Raw genomic sequence first — 23580 nt, 5'->3', positions numbered from 1 at the left:
GTGCAGCACTTTGGAAACGTTATTGTTGTTTAAATGTGCTATATAAATAAAGTGGATTGGATTGGATTGGATACATACGATACAATGTAATGAATGAATGGTTTATTTTGAGCCATGCAAACAAAACAAGAGAATGACATAAAATACAAAAGAAATACATAAATACATTATTTTTACACCTACATTGAAAACATTACATGTGACTAATCTTTTGTAGATGTCAAGATTGGCTCAAAAGGGAGTGGGAAGAAGTAAACTTATTAGGTCCCACCCCTATACATATACTATATATATTTACAATATATAAAACAATAATATATGTAATATAATTCAGTTCAGTGGTTGCTGCGTAGATGCTATATATTATCTATATATAATACATTTAAATTCACACACACTTACATATATACATATGCACACACACATATATACAATTTATATATATATACATTTTAATGCGTCACACGTTTCCAGTCGTTTTATGACAGCACGTCCAAAAAGGTGTAGGAAGATGCAGATGTTTATCTAATCCTACCTCCTTTCAGACCATAGCAATTTTATCCCGTTTCCTTGTTCTCTGTTTGTAACAGAACAGTGAATAAATACATAATATACAAACCCCGTTTCCATATGAGTTGGGAAATTGTGTTAGATGTAAATATAAACAGAATACAATGATTTGCAAATCCTTTTCAAGCCATATTCAGTTGAATATGCTACTAAGACAACATATTTGATGTTCGAACTGATAACATTTTTTGGGGGGGCAAATAATCATTAACTTTATAATTTGATGCCAGCAACACGTGACCAATAAGTTGGGAAAGGTGGCAATAAATACTGATAAAGTGGAGGAATGCTCATCAAGCACTTATTTGGAACATCCCACAGGTGTGCAGGCTAATTGGGAACAGGTGGGTGCCATGATTGGGTATAAAAACAGCTTCCCAAAAAAATGCTCAGTCTTTCACAAGAAAGGATGGGGCGAGGTACACCCCTTTGTCCACAACTGTGTGAGCAAATAGTCAAACAGTTTAAGAACAACATTTCTCAAAGTGCAACTGTAAGAAATTTAGGGATTTCAACATCTACGCTCCATAATATCATCAAAAGGTTCAGAGAATCTGGAGAAATCACTCCACGTAAGCAGCATGGCCGGAAACCAACATTGAATGACCGTGACCTTCCATCCCTCAGATGGCACTGTAACAAAAACCGACATCAATCTCTAAAGGATATCACCACTAAGGCTCAGGAACACTTCAGAAAACCGGCATAGCTCGGTTGGTAGAGTGGCCGTGCCAGCAACTTGAGGGTTGCAGGTTCGATTCCCGCTTCCGCCATCCTAGTCACTGCCGTTGTGTCCTTGGGCAAGACACTTTACCCACCTGCTCCCAGTGCCACCCACACTGGTTTAAATGTAACTTAGATATTGGGTGTCACTATGTAAAGCGCTTTGAGTCACTTGAGAAAAGCGCTATATAAGTATAATTCACTTCACTTCACTTCACTGTCAGTAAATACAGTTTGTCGCTACATCTGTAAGTGCAAGTTAAAGCTCTACTATGCAAAGCGAGAGCCATTTATCAACAACATCTAGAAACACCGCCGGCTTCTCTGGGCCCGAGATCATCTAAGATGGACTGCGATGATATTACGGACTTTTGATCCCTCAGGCGGTACTGCATCAAAAACCGACATCAGTGTGTAAAGGATATCACCACATGGGCTCAGAAACACTTAATAAAACTACTGTCAGTAACTACAGTTGGTCGTTACATTAGTAAGTGCAAGTTAAAACTGTACAATGCAAAGCCGAACCCATTTAGCAACAACATCCTGAAACGCCGCCGGCTTGGCTGGGCCCGAGCTCACCTAAGATGGACTGATGCAAAGTGAAAAAGTGTTTTGTGGTCTGACGAATCCACATTCCAAATTTTCTGGGGGAAATATTCGACATCGTGTCATCCGGACCAAAGGGGAAGCAAACCATCCAGACTGTTATCGACGCAAAGTTGAAAAGCCAGCATCTGTGATGGTATGGGGGTGCATTAGTGCCCAAGGCATGGGTAACTTACACATCTGTGAAGGCACCATTAATGCTGAAAGGTACATACAGGTTTTGGAACAACATATGCTGCCATCTAAGCGCCGTCTTTTTCATGGACGCCCCTGCTTATTTCAGCAAGACAATGCCCAGCCACATTCAGCACGAGTTACAACAGCGTGGCTTCGTAAAAAAAAGAGTGCGGGTACTTTCCTGGCCCGCCTGCAGTCCAGACCTGTCTCCCATGGAAAATGTGTGGCGCATTATGAAGCGTAAAATACGACAGCGGAGACCCCGGACTGTTGGACGACTGAAGCTCTACATAAAACAAGAATGGGAAAGAATTACGGTACACTTTCAAAGCTTCAACAATTAGTTTCCTCAGTTCCCAAACGTTTATTGAGTGTTGTAACACAGAGGTGAACATGCCCTTTCTAAGTTAACCATTATTTGCAAAAAAAACCCAACAAAGTTTATCAGTTTGAACATCAAATATGTTGTCTTTGTAGCATATTCAACTGAATATGGGTTGAAAGGGATTTGCAAATCATTGTATTCTGTTTATATTTACATCTAACACAATTTCCCAACTCATATGGAAACAGGGTTTGTATATTGTCTATATCAGGGGTCACCAACATTTTTGAAAGCAAGAGCTACTTCTTGGGTACTGATTAATGCGAAGGGCTACCAGTTTGATACACACTTCAATAAATTGCCAGAAATAGCCAATTTTCTCAATGTACCTTTAATAAATAAATCCAAATATATTAAAAATGGGTATTTCTGTCTGTCATTCCGTTGTACATTTTTTTCCCTTTTACGGAAGGTTTTTTGTAGAGAATAAATGATGAAAAAAACACTTAATTGAACGGTTTAAAAGAGGAGAAAACACACACACACAAAAAAAAAGAAAATTACATTTTTAAACATAGTTTATCTTCAATTTCGACTCTTTAAAATTCAAAATTCAACCGAAAAAAAATGAAGAGAAAAACTAGCTAATTCAAATCTCTTTGAAAAAATCAAAAAAAGAATTTATGGAACATCATTAGTAATTTTTCCTGATTAAGATTAATTTTAGAATTTTGATGACATGTTTTAAATAGGTTAAAATCCAATCTGCACTTTGTTAGAATATATAACAAATTGGCCCAAGCTGTATTTCTAACAAAGACAAATCATTATTGCTTGTAGTTTTTCCAGAACAAAAATTTTAAAAGAAATTCAAAAGACTTTCAAATAAGATTTAAATTTGATTCTACAGATTTTCTAGATTTGCCAGAATATTTTTATTCTATTTTAATCATAAGTTTGAAGAAATATTTCACAAATATTCTTCATCGAAAAAACAGAAGCCAAAATGAAGAATTAAATTAAAATGTATTTATTATTATTTACAAATTTACCTGAACATTGATTTAAATTGTCCGCAAAGAAGAGGAAGGAATTTAAAAGGTAAAAAGGTATATGTGTTTAAAAATCCTAAAATCATTTTTAAGCTTGTATTTTTTCTCTAAAATTGTCTTTCTGAAAGTTATAAGAAGCAAAGTAGAAAAATAAATGAATTTATTTAAACAAGTGAAGACCAAGTCTTTAAAATATTTTCTTGGATTTTCAAATTCTATTTGAGTTTTGTCTCTCTTAGAATTAAAAATGTCGAGCAAAGCGAGACCAGCTTGCTAGTAAATAAATACAATTTTAAAAATAGAGGCAGCTCACTGGTAAGTGCTGCTATTTGAGCTATTTTTAGAACAGGCCAGCGGGCGACTCATCTGGTCCTTACGGGCGACCTGGTGCCCGCGGGCACTGCGTTGGTGACCCCTGGTTTATATCGTGCAACCCCATAAACTGAACTCTCGCGGCTGTGTTGGAGCCACTATGGATTGAACTTTCACAGTATCATGTTAGACCCGCTCGACATCCATTGCTTTCGGTCACCTAGAGGGGGGGGGGGGTTGCCCACATCTGAGGTCCTCTCCAAGGTTTCTCATAGTCAGCATTGTCACTGGCGTCCCACTGGATGTGAATTCTCCCTGCCCACTGGGTGTGAGTTTTCCTTGCCCTTTTGTGGGTTCTTCCGAGGATGTTGTAGTCGTAATGATTTGTGCAGTCCTTTGAGACATTTGTGATTTGGGGCTATATAAATAAACATTGATTGATTGACATGTGTTTGTTCTTCCTTCAGAGAGGGCTACTGACGGAGGACTACCGCATGAAGACTGGGCCCTCAACATGGAGATCTGTGACATCATTAACGAGACAGATGAGGGGTGAGGACTGGAGCACTTTATTGCTGTAAAGCAGTGCGTGGTTGCGGCTCGCAAAAAATGTGGTATTGGGTCGTGCAAAGATTTCTGCTTGAGCCCACGTCAGTTTGTCATGGAGCTCTCTTTGTCTTACTGACTGACTAAGGCAAACGGCACAGAACGCCTTTTGTTTGCATTAGGTTGTACAGAATTAAGTCATTATTATAAATGTATAGGGCAGGACAGGGAGCAAGACAGGCAGCACTTTGCAATGTCCATACTATTTAGTTTACACTATATTTGTATATATCAGGGGTAGGGAACCTATGGCTCTAGAGCAGGGGTGCCCATTACGTCGATCGCGAGCTACCAGTCGACCGCGGGGGGTGTGTCAGTCCATCTCCAGCCAGGCTTTTAAAAAAAATAGACCTAAAAATGAGTGATCATCAATCTTCACCAAGACGTCACTTAAATGACATTCACGGTACCGGAGGGTCTTGTGAGATGACGCTGGCTGCTGCAAGATCATTATTATGAAAATATGACCGAGAGGAAGGCCAGAAACACTTTTTATTTCAACAGACTCTCGCGCCGTACCTTCCGTCAAAACTCTAAAAGCCGACTGCACATTTCCTATCTTCACAATAAAAGCCCTGCTTCATGCTGCCTGCGCTAACTAAATACAGAGTCTCGGAAAACTGGCGTGCACAAGCGATCCCTCAGAAAGCTGGCGTGCACATCACTTGTGCACGCCAGCTTTCCGAGACTCTTATTTTGTTAGCGCAGGCAGCATGAAGCAGGGCTTTTATTGTGAAGCTAGGAAATGTGCAGTCGGCCTTTAGAGTTTTGACGGAAGGGACGGCCCGAAAGTCTGTTGAAATAAAAAGTGTTTCTCGCCTTCCTCTCTGTCATTTTTTCATAATAATGAACTGGCAGCAGCCAGCGTCATCTCACAAGACCCTCGGGTGCCGTGAATGTCAATCAAGCAAGCTACGGAATTTGCCGCCAATGTTTTTCTTGTAAAGTGTATGGAAGCTGGATGAATTAGATGCCAAAACGCAACCACTTTCATGTGGTATTGTACAGAAAGGACCACTTTTTTTCTCCTCCATTTGAAAATGTGGGCGTTATCATCATTACTGTCTGATTCCAATCAATGCAAGTCATCAGAATCAGGTAATACACCAACTTATATTCTTGTCTTTGTGAAAGAAAGACATCTATATGTGTTACACATGCTTGTATTATCATTAAACACATTTAACTTGTTTACAAAAATGTCTCTTTCATAAATAAATAAATATAAATGATATATATAAATGAGGTAGATCCCCTCGAGTTGGTCAATTGAAAAGTAGCTCGCCTGCAGAAAAAGTGTGGGCACCCCTGGCCTAAAGGATAACACGCACACACAATCACACACTTGTCAAGCTGCATGGAGGACACATTGACGTACATTTGCAGTATGTCAGGATAACAAATGAGCATTTGTGGTTGTGCTGTGGAGTGAAGCCATCACACCATCTGCTAGTCTGGTGTTCTCCTCAGGCGACATAACCACTGTCCATGCATGAAGAGTCCAGCTTGGCTCTCTGTCTGTGACCGCACTGCTGATCAGACTTTTAATATGCTTTTGTGAACCCCTCCTTTCCGTTTTCTGCTGCTGCTGATTTGCTGCTGTTGCATGGATTTTTAAAAATGAATCATCGCACATTGTCATATTTGGTTGCAAAAGCACATAGGTGTCATGAACCAAATGGTTGAACACGTAGATGAGTGTGTGTGTGTGTGTGTGTGAGACAGAGCACTCTGTGTTGCAGGTTTAAACAATGTGTGTACATACACAGGCATGAGGAATGTTGAAGGAGTGCAAACAGAAAAGCATTAACAAATGAAAAAAGGAAGCATTTTTAACAGCACTAACCCTTCCGGGACGCTGCAATATACAACCCTCGCTACCCCCTACCCTGCCACCACCTCAACCCCGCCCCAACCTCCTCATGCTAACTCAGAGAGAGCATGTCCCAAATTCCAAGCTGCCGTTTTGAGGCATGTTAAGAAAAATAATGTACTTTGTGACTTCAATAATAAATATGGCAGTGCCATGTTGGCATTTTTTCCCATAACTTGAGTTGATTTACTTTGGAAAACCTTCTTACATTGTTTACTGCATCCAGCGGGGCATCATGACAAATTTAGGCGTAATAATGTGTTAATTCCACAACAGTATATATTGGTATCGGTTGATATCGGAATCGGTAATTAAGAGTGGGGCAATATCGGAATATCAGATATGGGCAAAAAAAGCCATTATCGGACATCTCGACTTTATACCTTTTGTTTCACCCTCTTTTTGTGCCCTTGTGTGCATTATCCTTTCCATCCTTTCTAACTGAGCTACTGTGTGGAACAATTTCCCTTGTGGATCATTAAAGTCTGTCTAAATCTAAGTCTTATAACATTTTAGAACAAGTGACAGCCAGTATGAATGTTTGCATATGGGTGTTCAAAGCTTCATCTAATTGTGGCCCGCCGTGTAATTTAATTCGGCCCTTGAGGCAATATCAAATTAACATTAGAGCTGGCCCCCCGGTACTATAGTGTGATAACGCCGCTGTAACACCGCATTTACCGCTAATACTCATACTTGCCAACCATCCCGATTTTCCCGGGAGACTCCTGAAGTTCAATGTCTTTCCCAAAAATCTCCCAGGGCAACCATTCTCCTGAATTTCTCCCGATTCTCCCAATATTGGGGGCGTTCCCTAAAGGCACTGCCTTTAGCGTTCTCTACAAACTGTGTGGAAAAAGTTCATCTTGATATTTACCTTGGAAGGCTGCAAATAGAAAAGAAGCATTACATTTTTTTATTTCAATTTTATTTAATATACCATTGATGTTTTTTGGGCTTCACGGTGGCAGAGGGGTTAGTGCGTCTGCCTCACAATATGAAGGTCCTGCAGTCCTGGGTTCAAATCCAGGCTCGGGATCTTTCTGTGTGGAGTTTGCATGTTCTCCCCGTGACTGCGTGGGTTCCCTCCGGGTACTCCGGCTTCCTCCCACTTCCAAAGACATGCACCTGGGGATAGGCTCCTCCCACTTCCAAAGACATGCACCTGGGGATAGGTTGATTGGCAACACTAAATGGTCCCTAGTGTGTGAATGTTGTCTGTCTATCTGTGTTGGCCCTGCGATGAGGTGGCGACTTGTCCAGGGTGTACCCCGCCTTCCGCCCGATTGTAGCTGAGATAGGCGCCAGCGCCCCCCGAGACCCCACAAGGGAATAAGCGGTAGAAAATGGATGGATGGATGGATTTTGCACCATTAAGTTATATAAGCGTTGCTTGTTCCATATTCAGTGTTGAAGCAAATCAGTGTAGCAAACTGAGCAATAATTAACGTTTTATTCATGCACTTTCTCTTGCCACTTCAAGGCTTGAATGTTTGATTCATTCATTATTGTTATTTTATTTTCAAATGTATTATTAAATAGCCTGTGGAAAAAGTTCATTTTGATATTTACCTCATAAGGCTGCAAATAGAAAAGAGGCGTTCAATTTTTATTTTTATTTTATTTCATATGCCATTGATATTTTTGAAATAATTATTATTATTATTATTTGAAACTCGATTTTGCATGTCACTATAAAGTTATATAAGCTATCAACAACATCCAGAATCGCCGATCTCTAATTTGACCCCCTTAACATGCTTCAAAACTCACCAAATTTTACACACACATCAGGACTGGCAACAACTGCCATCTAATAAAAAACCAAACCCCAAAAATCTAAATTGCGCTTAGCGCCCCCTTGGAAAATACCCAGACAAAACTGCATGTTACTTCTGTTAGAAATGTCGTAGAGACATGAAATAAAAACCTCTGTTGGTCTGACTTAGACCAGGGCTTGAGTAGCGGCGGCAGCAGCCAAAGGCGGACCCGACCAACGCTGCTTGCAGCTTTAATTATTATTATTATTATTTGAAACTCGATTTTGCATGTCACTATAAAGTTATATAAGCTATCAACAACATCCAGAATCGCCGATCTGTAATTTGACCCCCTTAACATGCTTCAAAACTCACCAAATTTTACACACACATCAGGACTGGCAAAAACTGCCATCTAATAAAAAACCAAACCCCAAAAATCTAAATTGCGCTCAGCGCCCCCTAGGAAAATACCCAGACAAAACTGCATGTTAGAAATGTCGTAGAGACATGAAATAAAAACCTCTGTTGGTCTGACTTAGACCAGGGCTTGAGTAGCGGCGGCAGCAGCCAAAGGCGGACCCGACCAACGCTGCTTGCAGCTTTAATTATTATTATTATTATTTGAAACTCGATTTTGCATGTCACTATAAAGTTATATAAGCTATCAACAACATCCAGAATCGCCGATCTCTAATTTGACCCCCTTAACATGCTTCAAAACTCACCAAATTTTACACACACATCAGGACTGGCAAAAACTGCCATCTAATAAAAAACCAAACCCCAAAAATCTAAATTGCGCTTAGCGCCCCCTAGGAAAATACCCAGACAAAACTGCATGTTACTTCTGTTAGAAATGTCGTAGAGACATGAAATAAAAACCTCTGTTGGTCTGACTTAGACCAGGGCTTGAGTAGCGGCGGCAGCAGCCAAAGGCGGACCCGACCAACGCTGCTTGCAGCTTTAATTATTATTATTATTATTTGAAACTCGATTTTGCATGTCACTATAAAGTTATATAAGCTATCAACAACATCCAGAATCGCCGATCTCTAATTTGACCCCCTTAACATGCTTCAAAACTCACCAAATTTTACACACACATCAGGACTGGCAAAAACTGCTATCTAATAAAAAACCAAACCCCAAAAATCTAAATTGCGCTTAGCGCCCCCTAGGAAAATACCCAGACAAAACTGCATGTTACTTCTGTTAGAAATGTCGTAGAGACATGAAATAAAAACCTCTGTTGGTCTGACTTAGACCAGGACTTGAGTAGCGGCGGCAGCAGCCAAAGGCGGACCCGACCAACGCTGCTTGCAGCTTTAATTATTATTATTATTATTTGAAACTCGATTTTGCATGTCACTATAAAGTTATATAAGCTATCAACAACATCCAGAATCGCCGATCTGTAATTTGACCCCCTTAACATGCTTCAAAACTCACCAAATTTTACACACACATCAGGACTGGCAAAAACTGCCTTCTAATAAAAAACCAAACCCCAAAAATCTAAATTGCGCTTAGCGCCCCCTAGGAAAATACCCAGACAAAACTGCATGTTACTTCTGTTGGAAATGCCGTAGAGACATGAAATAAAAACCTCTGTTGGTCCGACTTAGACCAGGGCTTGAGTAGCGGCGGCAGCAGCCAAAGGCGGACCCGACCAACGCTGCTTGCAGCTTTAATTATTATTATTATTATTTGAAACTCGATTTTGCATGTCACTATAAAGTTATATAAGCTATCAACAACATCCAGAATCGCCGATCTGTAATTTGACCCTCTTAACATGCTTCAAAACTCACCAAATTTTACACACACATCAGGACTGGCAAAAACTGCCATCTAATAAAAAACCAAACCCCAAAAATCTAAATTGCGCTTAGCGCCCCCTAGGAAAATACCCAGACAAAACTGCATGTTACTTCTGTTAGAAATGTCGTAGAGACATGAAATAAAAACCTCTGTTGGTCCGACTTAGACCAGGGCTTGAGTAGCGGCGGCAGCAGCCAAAGGCGGACCCGACCAACGCTGCTTGCAGCTTTAATTATTATTATTATTATTTGAAACTCGATTTTGCATGTCACTATAAAGTTATATAAGCTATCAACAACATCCAGAATCGCCGATCTGTAATTTGACCCCCTTAACATGCTTCAAAACTCACCAAATTTTACACACACATCAGGACTGGCAAAAACTGCCATCTAATAAAAAACCAAACCCCAAAAATCTAAATTGCGCTTAGCGCCCCCTAGGAAAATACCCAGACAAAACTGCATGTTAGAAATGTCGTAGAGACATGAAATAAAAACCTCTGTTGGTCTGACTTAGACCAGGGCTTGAGTAGCGGCGGCAGCAGCCAAAGGCGGACCCGACCAACGCTGCTTGCAGCTTTAATTATTATTATTATTATTTGAAACTCGATTTTGCATGTCACTATAAAGTTATATAAGCTATCAACAACATCCAGAATCGCCGATCTGTAATTTGACCCCCTTAACATGCTTCAAAACTCACCAAATTTTACACACACATCAGGACTGGCAAAAACTGCCATCTAATAAAAAAACCAAACCCCAAAAATCTAAATTGCGCTTAGCGCCCCCTAGGAAAATACCCAGACAAAACTGCATGTTAGAAATGTCGTAGAGACATGAAATAAAAACCTCTGTTGGTCTGACTTAGACCAGGGCTTGAGTAGCGGCGGCAGCAGCCAAAGGCAGACCCGACCAACGCTGCTTGCAGCTTTAATTATTATTATTATTATTTGAAACTCGATTTTGCATGTCACTATAAAGTTATATAAGCTATCAACAACATCCAGAATCGCCGATCTCTAATTTGACCCCCTTAACATGCTTCAAAACTCACCAAATTTTACACACACATCAGGACTGGCAACAACTGCCATCTAATAAAAAACCAAACCCCAAAAATCTAAATTGCGCTTAGCGCCCCCTTGGAAAATACCCAGACAAAACTGCATGTTACTTCTGTTAGAAATGTCGTAGAGACATGAAATAAAAACCTCTGTTGGTCTGACTTAGACCAGGGCTTGAGTAGCGGCGGCAGCAGCCAAAGGCGGACCCGACCAACGCTGCTTGCAGCTTTAATTATTATTATTATTATTTGAAACTCGATTTTGCATGTCACTATAAAGTTATATAAGCTATCAACAACATCCAGAATCGCCGATCTGTAATTTGACCCCCTTAACATGCTTCAAAACTCACCAAATTTTACACACACATCAGGACTGGCAAAAACTGCCATCTAATAAAAAACCAAACCCCAAAAATCTAAATTGCGCTCAGCGCCCCCTAGGAAAATACCCAGACAAAACTGCATGTTAGAAATGTCGTAGAGACATGAAATAAAAACCTCTGTTGGTCTGACTTAGACCAGGGCTTGAGTAGCGGCGGCAGCAGCCAAAGGCGGACCCGACCAACGCTGCTTGCAGCTTTAATTATTATTATTATTATTTGAAACTCGATTTTGCATGTCACTATAAAGTTATATAAGCTATCAACAACATCCAGAATCGCCGATCTGTAATTTGACCCCCTTAACATGCTTCAAAACTCACCAAATTTTACACACACATCAGGACTGGCAAAAACTGCCATCTAATAAAAAACCAAACCCCAAAAATCTAAATTGCGCTTAGCGCCCCCTAGGAAAATACCCAGACAAAACTGCATGTTACTTCTGTTAGAAATGTCGTAGAGACATGAAATAAAAACCTCTGTTGGTCTGACTTAGACCAGGGCTTGAGTAGCGGCGGCAGCAGCCAAAGGCGGACCCGACCAACGCTGCTTGCAGCTTTAATTATTATTATTATTATTTGAAACTCGATTTTGCATGTCACTATAAAGTTATATAAGCTATCAACAACATCCAGAATCGCCGATCTCTAATTTGACCCCCTTAACATGCTTCAAAACTCACCAAATTTTACACACACATCAGGACTGGCAAAAACTGCCATCTAATAAAAAACCAAACCCCAAAAATCTAAATTGCGCTTAGCGCCCCCTAGGAAAATACCCAGACAAAACTGCATGTTACTTCTGTTAGAAATGTCGTAGAGACATGAAATAAAAACCTCTGTTGGTCTGACTTAGACCAGGACTTGAGTAGCGGCGGCAGCAGCCAAAGGCGGACCCGACCAACGCTGCTTGCAGCTTTAATTATTATTATTATTATTTGAAACTCGATTTTGCATGTCACTATAAAGTTATATAAGCTATCAACAACATCCAGAATCGCCGATCTGTAATTTGACCCCCTTAACATGCTTCAAAACTCACCAAATTTTACACACACATCAGGACTGGCAAAAACTGCCTTCTAATAAAAAACCAAACCCCAAAAATCTAAATTGCGCTTAGCGCCCCCTAGGAAAATACCCAGACAAAACTGCATGTTACTTCTGTTGGAAATGCCGTAGAGACATGAAATAAAAACCTCTGTTGGTCCGACTTAGACCAGGGCTTGAGTAGCGGCGGCAGCAGCCAAAGGCGGACCCGACCAACGCTGCTTGCAGCTTTAATTATTATTATTATTATTTGAAACTCGATTTTGCATGTCACTATAAAGTTATATAAGCTATCAACAACATCCAGAATCGCCGATCTGTAATTTGACCCTCTTAACATGCTTCAAAACTCACCAAATTTTACACACACATCAGGACTGGCAAAAACTGCCATCTAATAAAAAACCAAACCCCAAAAATCTAAATTGCGCTTAGCGCCCCCTAGGAAAATACCCAGACAAAACTGCATGTTACTTCTGTTAGAAATGTCGTAGAGACATGAAATAAAAACCTCTGTTGGTCCGACTTAGACCAGGGCTTGAGTAGCGGCGGCAGCAGCCAAAGGCGGACCCGACCAACGCTGCTTGCAGCTTTAATTATTATTATTATTATTTGAAACTCGATTTTGCATGTCACTATAAAGTTATATAAGCTATCAACAACATCCAGAATCGCCGATCTGTAATTTGACCCCCTTAACATGCTTCAAAACTCACCAAATTTTACACACACATCAGGACTGGCAAAAACTGCCATCTAATAAAAAACCAAACCCCAAAAATCTAAATTGCGCTTAGCGCCCCCTAGGAAAATACCCAGACAAAACTGCATGTTAGAAATGTCGTAGAGACATGAAATAAAAACCTCTGTTGGTCTGACTTAGACCAGGGCTTGAGTAGCGGCGGCAGCAGCCAAAGGCGGACCCGACCAACGCTGCTTGCAGCTTTAATTATTATTATTATTATTTGAAACTCGATTTTGCATGTCACTATAAAGTTATATAAGCTATCAACAACATCCAGAATCGCCGATCTGTAATTTGACCCCCTTAACATGCTTCAAAACTCACCAAATTTTACACACACATCAGGACTGGCAAAAACTGCCATCTAATAAAAAAACCAAACCCCAAAAATCTAAATTGCGCTTAGCGCCCCCTAGGAAAATACCCAGACAAAACTGCATGTTAGAAATGTCGTAGAGACATGAAATAAAAACCTCTGTTGGTCTGACTTAGACCAGGGCTTGAGTAGCGGCGGCAGCAGCCAAAGGCAGACCCGACCAACGCTGCTTGCAGCTTTAATTATTATTATTATTATTTGAAACTCGATTTTGCATGTCACTATAAAGTTATATAAGCTATCAACAACATCCAGAATCGCCGATCTGTAATTTGACCCCCTTAACATGCTTCAAAACTCACCAAATTTTACACACACATCAGGATTGGCAAAAACTGCCATCTAATAAAAAAACCAAACCCCAAAAATCTAAATTGCGCTTAGCGCCCCCTAGGAAAATACCCAGACAAAACTGCATGTTACTTCTGTTAGAAATGTCTTAGAAAGATGAAATAAAAACCTCTGTTGGTCTGACTTAGACCAGGGCTTGAGTAGCGGCGGCAGCAGCCAAAGGCGGACCCGACCAACGCTGCTTGCAGCTTTAATTATTATTATTATTATTTGAAACTCGACTTTGCATGTCACTATAAAGTTATATAAGCTATCAACAACATCCAGAATCGCCGATCTGTAATTTGACCCCCTTAACATGCTTCAAAACTCACCAAATTTTACACACACATCAGGACTGGCAAAAACTGCCTTCTAATAAAAAACCAAACCCCAAAAATCTAAATTGCGCTTAGCGCCCCCTAGGAAATTACCCAGACAAAACTGCATGTTACTTCTGTTAGAAATGTCGTAGAGACATGAAATAAAAACCTCTGTTGGTCTGACTTAGACCAGGGCTTGAGTAGCCGGACCCGACCAATGCTGCTTGCAGCTTTAATTATTATTATTATTTGAAACTGGATTTTGCATGTCACTATAAAGTTATATAAGCATTGCTTGTTCAATATTAAATGCAAAACTTGTTTGGGTCCCTATTAAAAGGTTAATTCGTTCAACCTTGGCCCGCTGCTTTGTTCAATTTTAAATGTTGGCCCCCTCTGTATTTAAGTTTGACACCCCTGCTTTAGGCCAAAAGATGCCATACGAGCCCTGAAGAAACGACTCAGTGGCAACAAGAATTACCGAGAAGTCATGCTGGCCCTAACGGTGAGACGTAGGCACACAAAGTTTAGCTTCATTCTGTCTTTGACCTTCCCTCTGCCTCTTGTGACTGCAGGTGATGGAGACGTGTGTGAAGAACTGCGGCCATAGGTTTCACGCTCAGGTGGCGAACAGAGATTTTATCGATGGCGTTTTGGTCAAAATCATCTCGCCCAAAACAAATCCTCCAACCATCGTGCAGGAGAAAGTGCTGTCGCTCATACAGGTATTGAAGCATGTGTAGTAAAATTGAAATAATGTAACATTATTTACTAAATATTTAAAGGCCTACTGAAAGCCATTACTAGCAGTCTGATAGTTTATATATCAATGATGAAATATTAACATTGCAACACATGCCAATACAGCCTTTTTAGTTTACTAAATTACAATTTTATTTTTTGCGCTGAAGTATCCTGCTGAAACGTCGCGGTATGATCCGTCACGCATTGTAGAGGACATTTTTTTCCTGCACCGTTTCCAGCTATAAGTCGTCCGCTTTAATCGCATAATTCCACAGTATTCTGGACATCTGTGTTGCTGAATCTTTTGCAATTGTCACGCGTTCGGCGCGCTTGTTGCGCGGAGTTGCCACTTGGTGGATGCACACACTACCAGTCAGCAGGATTGCAGGTAGGAATACGTTTTAATATAATAAAACAAAAGAACACTGGTGCAAAAAAGGGGAAAAACAAAGCGCGTGCCAATGCACGGAAAGCTAATGCTAAAAACGTAGCAGGAAACAGAAAACATTAAACGACGTGCCACACGCACGTGAAGCTAAGGCGGAACTTGCCACAAAATAATCGAGGGCACAAGGATACAAAACGTGACGTGTTGCGAAAAGCAAGTAATGGACCGAGGACAAACTAAGGAATCAGGTGGGCTTGAATACACAAATAATTATTAGAAACAGGTGTGTGACAGGAGCCCGTGAGGAGGAACACAATACGTTGCCATGGTGACTAACACAAACAACGAAGTGCTCAAACAAGGATTGGCAGAGTCCAGAAACAAAACATGAACAAAGACATAAAAAGGGCAAAACCATTAACGATCCGAGTCACGGATCGTGACAGCAATTTGTTCAATGAATAATGGAGACGTCAAAGAAGAAAGCTGTAGGTGGGAAGCGGTGTATTGCGGCCGCCTTTAGCAACACAAACACAGCCGGTGTTTCATTGTTTACATTCCCGAAAGATGACGGTGAGGCTTTACTTCAGAACAGAGTGGTCAAGCGAACACGGTTGGATTGGACCACACACACAGTACAGTGTATTATGCAGCGATCATTTCGAAAGATCGTGTTTCGAAGAGGGTCCCTTGCGAAGGGCAGAGATGGGCATCGCCACCACCTATCGACTGGTGCTGAAGAAAGGTGTGGGGCCGACCTTCAGGTTGTACAGGTACGACCATATAATCTCACTAAAACACTAGTAACACAATAAGCAGTTAAGGGATTTTCCAGAATTATCCTAGTAAATGTGTCTAATAACATCTGATTCGCTCCCACTGTATAGTCTTTTTTTCTTTTTTTTGTAGTCCTTCACTCTCACTTTCCTCATCCACGAATCTTTCATCCTCGCTCAAATTAATGGGGAAATCGTCGCAATCTCGGTCCGAATCGCTCTGGCTGCTGGTGGCCATGATTGTAAACAATGTTCAGATGTGAGGAGCTCCACAACCCGTGATGTCACGCGCACATCGTCTGCTACTTCCGGTACAGGCAAGGCTTTTTTATTAGCGACCAAAAGTTGCAAACTTTATCGTGGATGTTCTCTACTAAATCCTTTCAGCAAAAATATGACAATATGGTGAAATGATGAAGTATGACACATAGAATGGACCTGCTATCCCCGTTTAAATAAGAACATCTCATTTCAGTAGGCCTTTGAATGTGATTTCTTGTGTTAAATCATGCAATAAATAACATATTTATTCACTATTTTGGCGAACTATGGCATTAATATGAACTGTCCCTGAAACAAATAAAATTGTACAAAAAAAAATTACATGACGGATTAATTTATTACTTTAACAATTTATATATTTGACAGTCTACGATAGGGGTCACCAACGAGGTGCCCGCGGGCACCAGGTCGCCCGTAAGGACCAGATGAGTCGCCCGCTGGCCTGTTCTAAAAATAGCTCAAATAGCAGCACTTACCAGTGAGCTGCCTCCATTTTTTAAATTTTATTTATTTACTAGCAAGCTGGTCTCGCTTTACTCGACATTTTTAATTCTAAGAGAGACAAAACTCAAATAGAATTTGAAAATCCAAGAAAATATTTTAAAGACTTGGTCTTCACTTGTTTGAATAAATTTATTTTTTTTACTTTCAGAAAGACAATTTTAGAGAAAAAATACAACCATAAAAATCATTTTAGGATTTTTAAACACATTTACCTTTTTACCTTTTAAATTCCTTCCTCTTCTTTCCTGACAATCTAAATCAATGTTCAAGTATTTTTTTTTTTATTGTAAAGAATAATAAATACATTTTAATTTAATTCTTAATTTTAGCTTTTGTTTTTTCGATGAAGAATATTTGTGAAATATTCCTTCAAACTTATTTGAGCGGTTTAGCTCGGTTGGTAGAGCGGCCGTGCCAGCAACTTGAGGGTTGCAGGTTCGATTCCCGCTTCTGCCAACCTAGTTACTGCCGTTGTGTCCTTGGGCAAGGCACATTACCCACCTGCTCCCAGTGCCACCCACACTGGTTTAAATGTAACTTAGATATTGGGTTTCACTATGTAAAGTGCTTTGAGTCACTAGAGAAAAGCGCTATATAAATATAATTCACTTCACTTATGATTAAATTTCCCCAAAAATATTCTGGAAAATCTGTAGAATCAAATTTAAATCTTATTTCAAAGGCTTTATAATTTCATTTAACATTTTTGTTCTGGAAAATCCAGAAAAAATAATGATTTGTCTTTGTTAGAAATATAGCTTGGTCCAATTTGTTATATATTCTAACAAAGTGCAGATTGGATTTTAACCTATTTAAAACATGTCATCAAAATTCTAAAATTAATCTTAATCAGGAAAAATTACTAATGATGTTCCATTAATTATTTTTGTAATTTTTTCAAAAAGATTTGAATTAGCTAGTTTTTCTCTTCATTTTTTCTGTTGAATTTTGAATTTTAAAGAGTCAAAATTGAAGATAAACTGTGTTTCAAAATTTAATTTTCATTTTTTTCGTGTTTTCTCCTATTTTAAACCATTCAATTAAGTGTTTTTTTCATCATTTATTCTCTACAAAAAAACCTTCTGTAAAAGGAAAAGAAAATGTACAACGGAATGACAGACAGAAATACCCATTTTTATATATATGTATATACATTTGTTTATTAAAGGTAAATTGAGCAAATTGGCTATTTCTGGGAATTTATTTAAGTGTGTATCAAACTGGTAGCCCTTGGCATTAATCAGTTCCCAAGAAGTAGCTCTTGCTTTCAAAAAGGTTGGTGACCCCTGGTCTACGGTTTAACATAATTATTTCATATTTTATTATTCATTAAATATTTAAATGACATACTCATCTTATATATTTATTGCTTTTGTCTTTGTTTCTTGCATTGAACAAAGAGCACAGTCTACCAAGTCAAACTCCATCCATCCATCCATCCATTTTCTACCCTTTTTGGAGCCTATCGCAGCTGCATTCGGGCGGAAGGCGGGGTACACTCCTTGTGCGTTAAACATACTCGGCCAATTCATCTGATTCTTGCTCTGATAGAAATAGACTCATCTTTAAAATTAAAGAACAAGCGAATAGAATTTATTGATTTATTTACAAACCATTAAAACCACAAACATACTATAGATTATTGTAATCATCTTTAGATATAGCTTGCTTGTTAGAGTGGCCGTGCCAGCAACTTGAGGGTTGCAGGTTCGATTCCCGCTTCTGCCATCCTAGTCACTGCCGTTGTGTCCTTGGGCAAGACACTTTACCCACCTGCTCCCAGTGCCACCCACACTGCTTTAAATGTAACTTAGATATTGGGTTTCACTATGTAAAGCGCTTTGAGTCACTAGAGAAAAGCGCTATATAAATATAATGAAATATAATTCACAATTATCACAACATTTTAACATTTTTGCTATCAATAAATACATTACATTTTTATTTTATTGATTTATTTACAAACCATCAAAACCACAAACATACTATAGATTATTGTAATCATCTTTAGACATAGCTCGGTTGTTAGAGTGGCCGTGCCAGCAACTTGAGGGTTCTAGGTTCGATCCCCGCTTCTGTTGTGTCCTTGGGCAAGACACTTTACCCACCTGCTCCCAGTGCCACCCACACTGCTTTAAATGTAACTTAGATATTGGGTTTCACTATGTAAACCGCTTTGAGTCACTAGAGAAAAGCGCTATATAAATATAATAAAATATAATTCACAATTATCACAACATTTTAACATCTTTGCTATCGATAAATACATGACATTTTTATTTTAGTTTTTTAGAGCTAATGAGTTTTTTTTTTGCCGAGGACTAAAGCTTTAAATGGATGGAAACATTTAAAAAAAATCCACAGTGACTAAAAACACATTTTTGAAGTTGATATTTTGGTGTTTATTTGAATGAAAGAAGTACCCCCCAAAAAGTGTGGTCTTGTTTCCACTACACCATCGCCTCTTGTGGCAGAAATGGACTGAACAAAGAAATTGACTAACATTGGTTTCTTTGAATACTTGGGAAATTACCTTTTGAAGTAAATACTGTAGATTCCATTGTTTGACAGGCCTGGGCTGATGCATTCCGGAGTAGTCCTGATCTCACCGGGGTGGTCCACATCTATGAAGAACTGAAAAGGAAGGGCATCGAGTTCCCAATGGCAGATCTGGATGCATTGTCCCCCATCCACACGCCACAGCGGGTAAAGATTCACATTTGCAAATACAAATCCCGTTTCTAAATGAGTTGGGAAATTGTGTTAGATGTAAATATAAACAGAATACAATGATTTGCAAATCCTTTTCAACCCATATTCAGTTGAATATGCTACAAAGACAACATATTTGATGTTTTTTTGTGTGCAAATAATCATGAACTTTAGAATTCGATGCCAGCAACATGTGACAAAGAAGTTGGGAAAGGTCAATCAATCAATCAATCAATCAATGTTTATTTATATAGCCCCAAATCACAAATGTCTCAAAGGACTGCACAAATCATTACGACTACAACATCCTCGGAAGAACCCACAAAAGGGCAAGGAAAACTCACACCCAGTGGGCAGGGAGAATTCACATCCAGTGGGACGCCAGTGACAATGCTGACTATGAGAAACCTTGGAGAGGACCTCAGATGTGGGCAACCCCCCCCCCCCTCTAGGCCAAAAATAGCCCTTGGTTTATGGGGTTGCACGATATAGAGCAGGAGTCACCAACGCGGTGCCCGCGGGCACCAGGTAGCCCATAAGGACCAGATGAGTCGCCCGCTGGCCTGTTCTAAAAATAGCTCAAATAGCAGCACTTACCAGTGAGCTGCCTCTATTTTTTCAATTGTATTTATTTACTAGCAAGCTGGTCTCGCTTTGCTAGACATTTTAAATTATAAGGGAGCTAAAGCTCAAATAGAATTTGAAAATCCAAGAAAATATTTTAAAGACTTGGTCTTCACTTGTTTAAATAAATTCATTTATTTTTCTACTTTACTTCTTCTAACTTTCAGAAAGACAATTTTAGAGAAAAAATACCCCTCTAGGGGACCGAAAAGCAATGGATGTCGAGCGGGTCTAACATGATACTGTGAAAGTTCAATCCATAGTGGCTCCAACACAGCCGCGAGAGTTCAGTTCAAAGCGGATCCAAGACAGCAGCGAGAGTCCCGTCCACAGGAAACCATCCCAAGCGGAGGCGGATCAGCAGCGTAGAGATGTCCCCAACCGATACGCAGGGTCTCGACTCTGGACAGCCAGTACTTCATCCATGGTCATCGGACCGGACACCCTCCACAAGGGAGAGTGGGACATAGAAGAAAAAGAAAAGAAGTGGCAGATCAACTGGTCTAAAAAGGAGGTCTATTTAAAGGCTGGAGTATACAAATGAGTTTTAAGGTGAGACTTAAATGCTTCGCCCCATCCCTTCCATCCCTCAGACGGCACTGTATCAAAAACCGACATCAACCTTTAAAGGATATCACCACATTGACTCAGGAACACTTCAGAAACCCACTGTCACTAAGTACAGTTTGTTGCTACATCTGTAAGCGCAAGTTAAAGCTCTACTATGCAAAACAAAAGCCATCCAGAAACGCCGCCGGCTTCTCTGGGCCCGAGATCATCTAAGATGGACTGATGCAAAGTGGAAAAATGTTCTGTGGTCCGACGAGTAACATTTCTAATTTTTGGGGGAAATATTCGATATCGTGTCATCCGGACCAAAGGGGAAGCAAACCATCCAGACTGTTATCGACTCAAAGTGTAAAAGCCAGCATGTGTGATGGTATGGGGGTGCATTAGTGCCCAAGGCATGGGTAACTTACACATCTGTGAAGGCACCATTAATGCTGAAAGGTACATACAGGTTTTGGAACAACATATGCTGCCATCTAAGTGCCGTCTTTTTTATGGACGCCCCTGCTTATTTCAGCAAGACAATGGTAAGCCACATTCAGCACGTGTTACAACAGCGTGGCTTTGTAAAAAAAGAGTGCGGGTACTTTCCTGTCCCGCCGGCAGTCCAGACATGTCTCCCATGGAAAATGTGTGGCGCATTATGAAGCGTAAAATACGACAGCAGAGACCCCGGACTTTTGAACGACTGAAGCTCTACATAAAAGAAGAATGGGAAAGACTTCCACTTTCAAAGCTTCAACAATTAGTTTCCTCAGTTTCCTAACATTTATTGAGTGTTTTTAAAAGAAAAGGTGATGTAACACAGTGGTGAACATGCCCTTTCCCAACTACTTTGGCACGTGTTGCAGCCATGAAATTCTAAGTTAATTATCATTTCCCAAAAAAAAAAAGTTTATGAGTTTGAACATCAAATATGTTGTCTTTGTAGCATATTCAACTGGATATGGGTTGAAAAGGATTTACAAATCATTGTATTCTGTTTATATTTACATCTAACACAATTTCCCAACTCATATGGAAACGGGGTTTGTATGCATTCATGTATTGAATTTGAGCAATGTCTCATATTTGTATTCTCCACAGGGCACCCCAGAGGTGGACCCGGGCATGATCAAGTACCTCGCTCCTGCAGCCACCCCCACCATCAACACCACCACCACCACCCCTGCTTCTTCATCTCCTAAACCTGCCACAAAATCATCTGCCACTCACATCTCTCCACACGGTGCCATCACTGCAACCCCTGAACAGGTAATGGACGGTGACACCACCCTTACTCCGTCCAAAGTTGTGTACACCTCCAGTTTGGATCTAAAATCACCTTTGCTTGTAGATCACCAGGTTACGTAGCGAGTTGGACGTAGTGAGAGGGAACATTAAAGTCCTGTCGGAGATGCTCACAGAGATGGTTCCCGGCCAGGAGGATTCCTCCGATCTAGAATTGCTCCAGGTTTGATGAAACATGCAGACTCATGACATAACACTACTTTGCATTGTTCAATCTAATTTGATGACTGGACGTTAAACAGATGAAAATGATTTTCCGGACTTCAACTGAAAAAATTGGTATTACATTCATTCAGGATTCAAAAGTAGTGCGTTTATTTCTGCTGCCTGTTTAATAATAATAATAGGGCTGGGCAACGATTAAAAAATTTAATCGAAGTTAATCGCACTATTTCTCCGATTAATGGCGATTAACTGCATTGTATACACAAAGCCCAATAATGAATTCAAAAGTAGTGTGTAGTGCACCTTTATTGGAATATTCTCCCACATGAACAAAAGCGCCAAAACATTTGTTGTGCAAACACAATTTAAATCAGTCCTTGTTAAACAGTAGCAGTTAAATAGCATATTTGATGAAAATCAACTCCAAAAAATGTAAATACAAACATTTAAGCTTATTGCCACTGCCAGGGTATTTAAGTTATCCTGTTTGTTATGGAAAATAAATATAATCTACATACAAATCTCTGAGCCACAATCATAACATCTGAACAGGCAATTTCTGAGGTAACAGCAGAAACATTTTTTTTATCAGGGATCTTATGTTTAAAAAAACTATATTATAGGTAGTGGGCTGTTTTAGGGAATTTTTGATCAAATTATCCATAGTAGCAATATTAATAATGTTGTGTTTATTCTGCGTAGTGCACTTAAAATAATTATGACCATATCTAGGAATTGATATGATGGGAATTTTCCGATTGTTTGCTTGGTGCTTTGATAAACTGAAGGCATCATATACATGGTACTATATTGTGATGTTATGAGAACTACCCTACCCAGCATGCAACAGGAGTGAGGAGCATGTATAGGTTGTGTCGCCATGACGGCATCTTGTATGTTGTGATATGCACGCTCTGAAAGTAAACGTTAAGAACTCAGCCAACACTCCTGGTCTGCATTATTCATAAATAGACAGACAACACATATACTCCGCTGCTTCACAAGCCGCTGGATGTAGCCGGCAAAGTATTCCCATGCTAGCTAGCCGCTCTAGCAAGCACGCCTCATTCAGTCCAAAACGGCCCGATCTATCCACATCCAGAATTGTCTGGCGGTCGTAAGTGATCCCGGAGTGACCACGCTGTAAGACAGCCAGGACATTTGCAGAATTGTCCGGTATTTTTGCCAAATGTTCCATCTTTACCAAGAGCCCCTCCACGCCATCTTGTTAAGAAAAGGCGTTAACAAAATAAAAGCATGTAAACAACATACGCAAATGTGTGATAAAATAATTGTCGGCGTTAATAGATTGATGAGTTAACTCGTAATTAACGCACTAATTTGCCCACCCCTAAATAATAATAATAATAATAGATTTTATTTGTAAAAAGCACTTTACGATGAGCAAACAACC

At 39.8% G+C, this 23580-nt stretch overlaps 1 protein-coding gene across 3 annotated transcripts in view; it reads left to right on the top strand.

Annotated features, from left to right (window-relative positions):
- Positions 1-23580, top strand: part of LOC133541637 (TOM1-like protein 2) — a 74320-nt gene that overhangs the window by 4127 nt on the left and 46613 nt on the right. For all 3 annotated transcript variants that reach the window (XM_061885160.1, XM_061885159.1, XM_061885158.1), the window contains exons 2-7: positions 4236-4320; positions 14538-14616; positions 14687-14836; positions 19377-19511; positions 21798-21965; positions 22048-22164. In XM_061885160.1, coding sequence (XP_061741144.1) covers positions 4236-4320; positions 14538-14616; positions 14687-14836; positions 19377-19511; positions 21798-21965; positions 22048-22164 — 734 coding nt within the window. The remainder of the gene's footprint in view (positions 1-4235; positions 4321-14537; positions 14617-14686; positions 14837-19376; positions 19512-21797; positions 21966-22047; positions 22165-23580) is intronic.

Source organism: Nerophis ophidion, linkage group LG23 (assembly GCF_033978795.1).
Source record: "Nerophis ophidion isolate RoL-2023_Sa linkage group LG23, RoL_Noph_v1.0, whole genome shotgun sequence".
Lineage (NCBI taxonomy): Eukaryota > Metazoa > Chordata > Actinopteri > Syngnathiformes > Syngnathidae > Nerophis > Nerophis ophidion.
The sequence above is the reverse complement of the archived record's forward strand: the minus strand, read 5'-3'. Positions and strand labels throughout refer to the sequence as shown.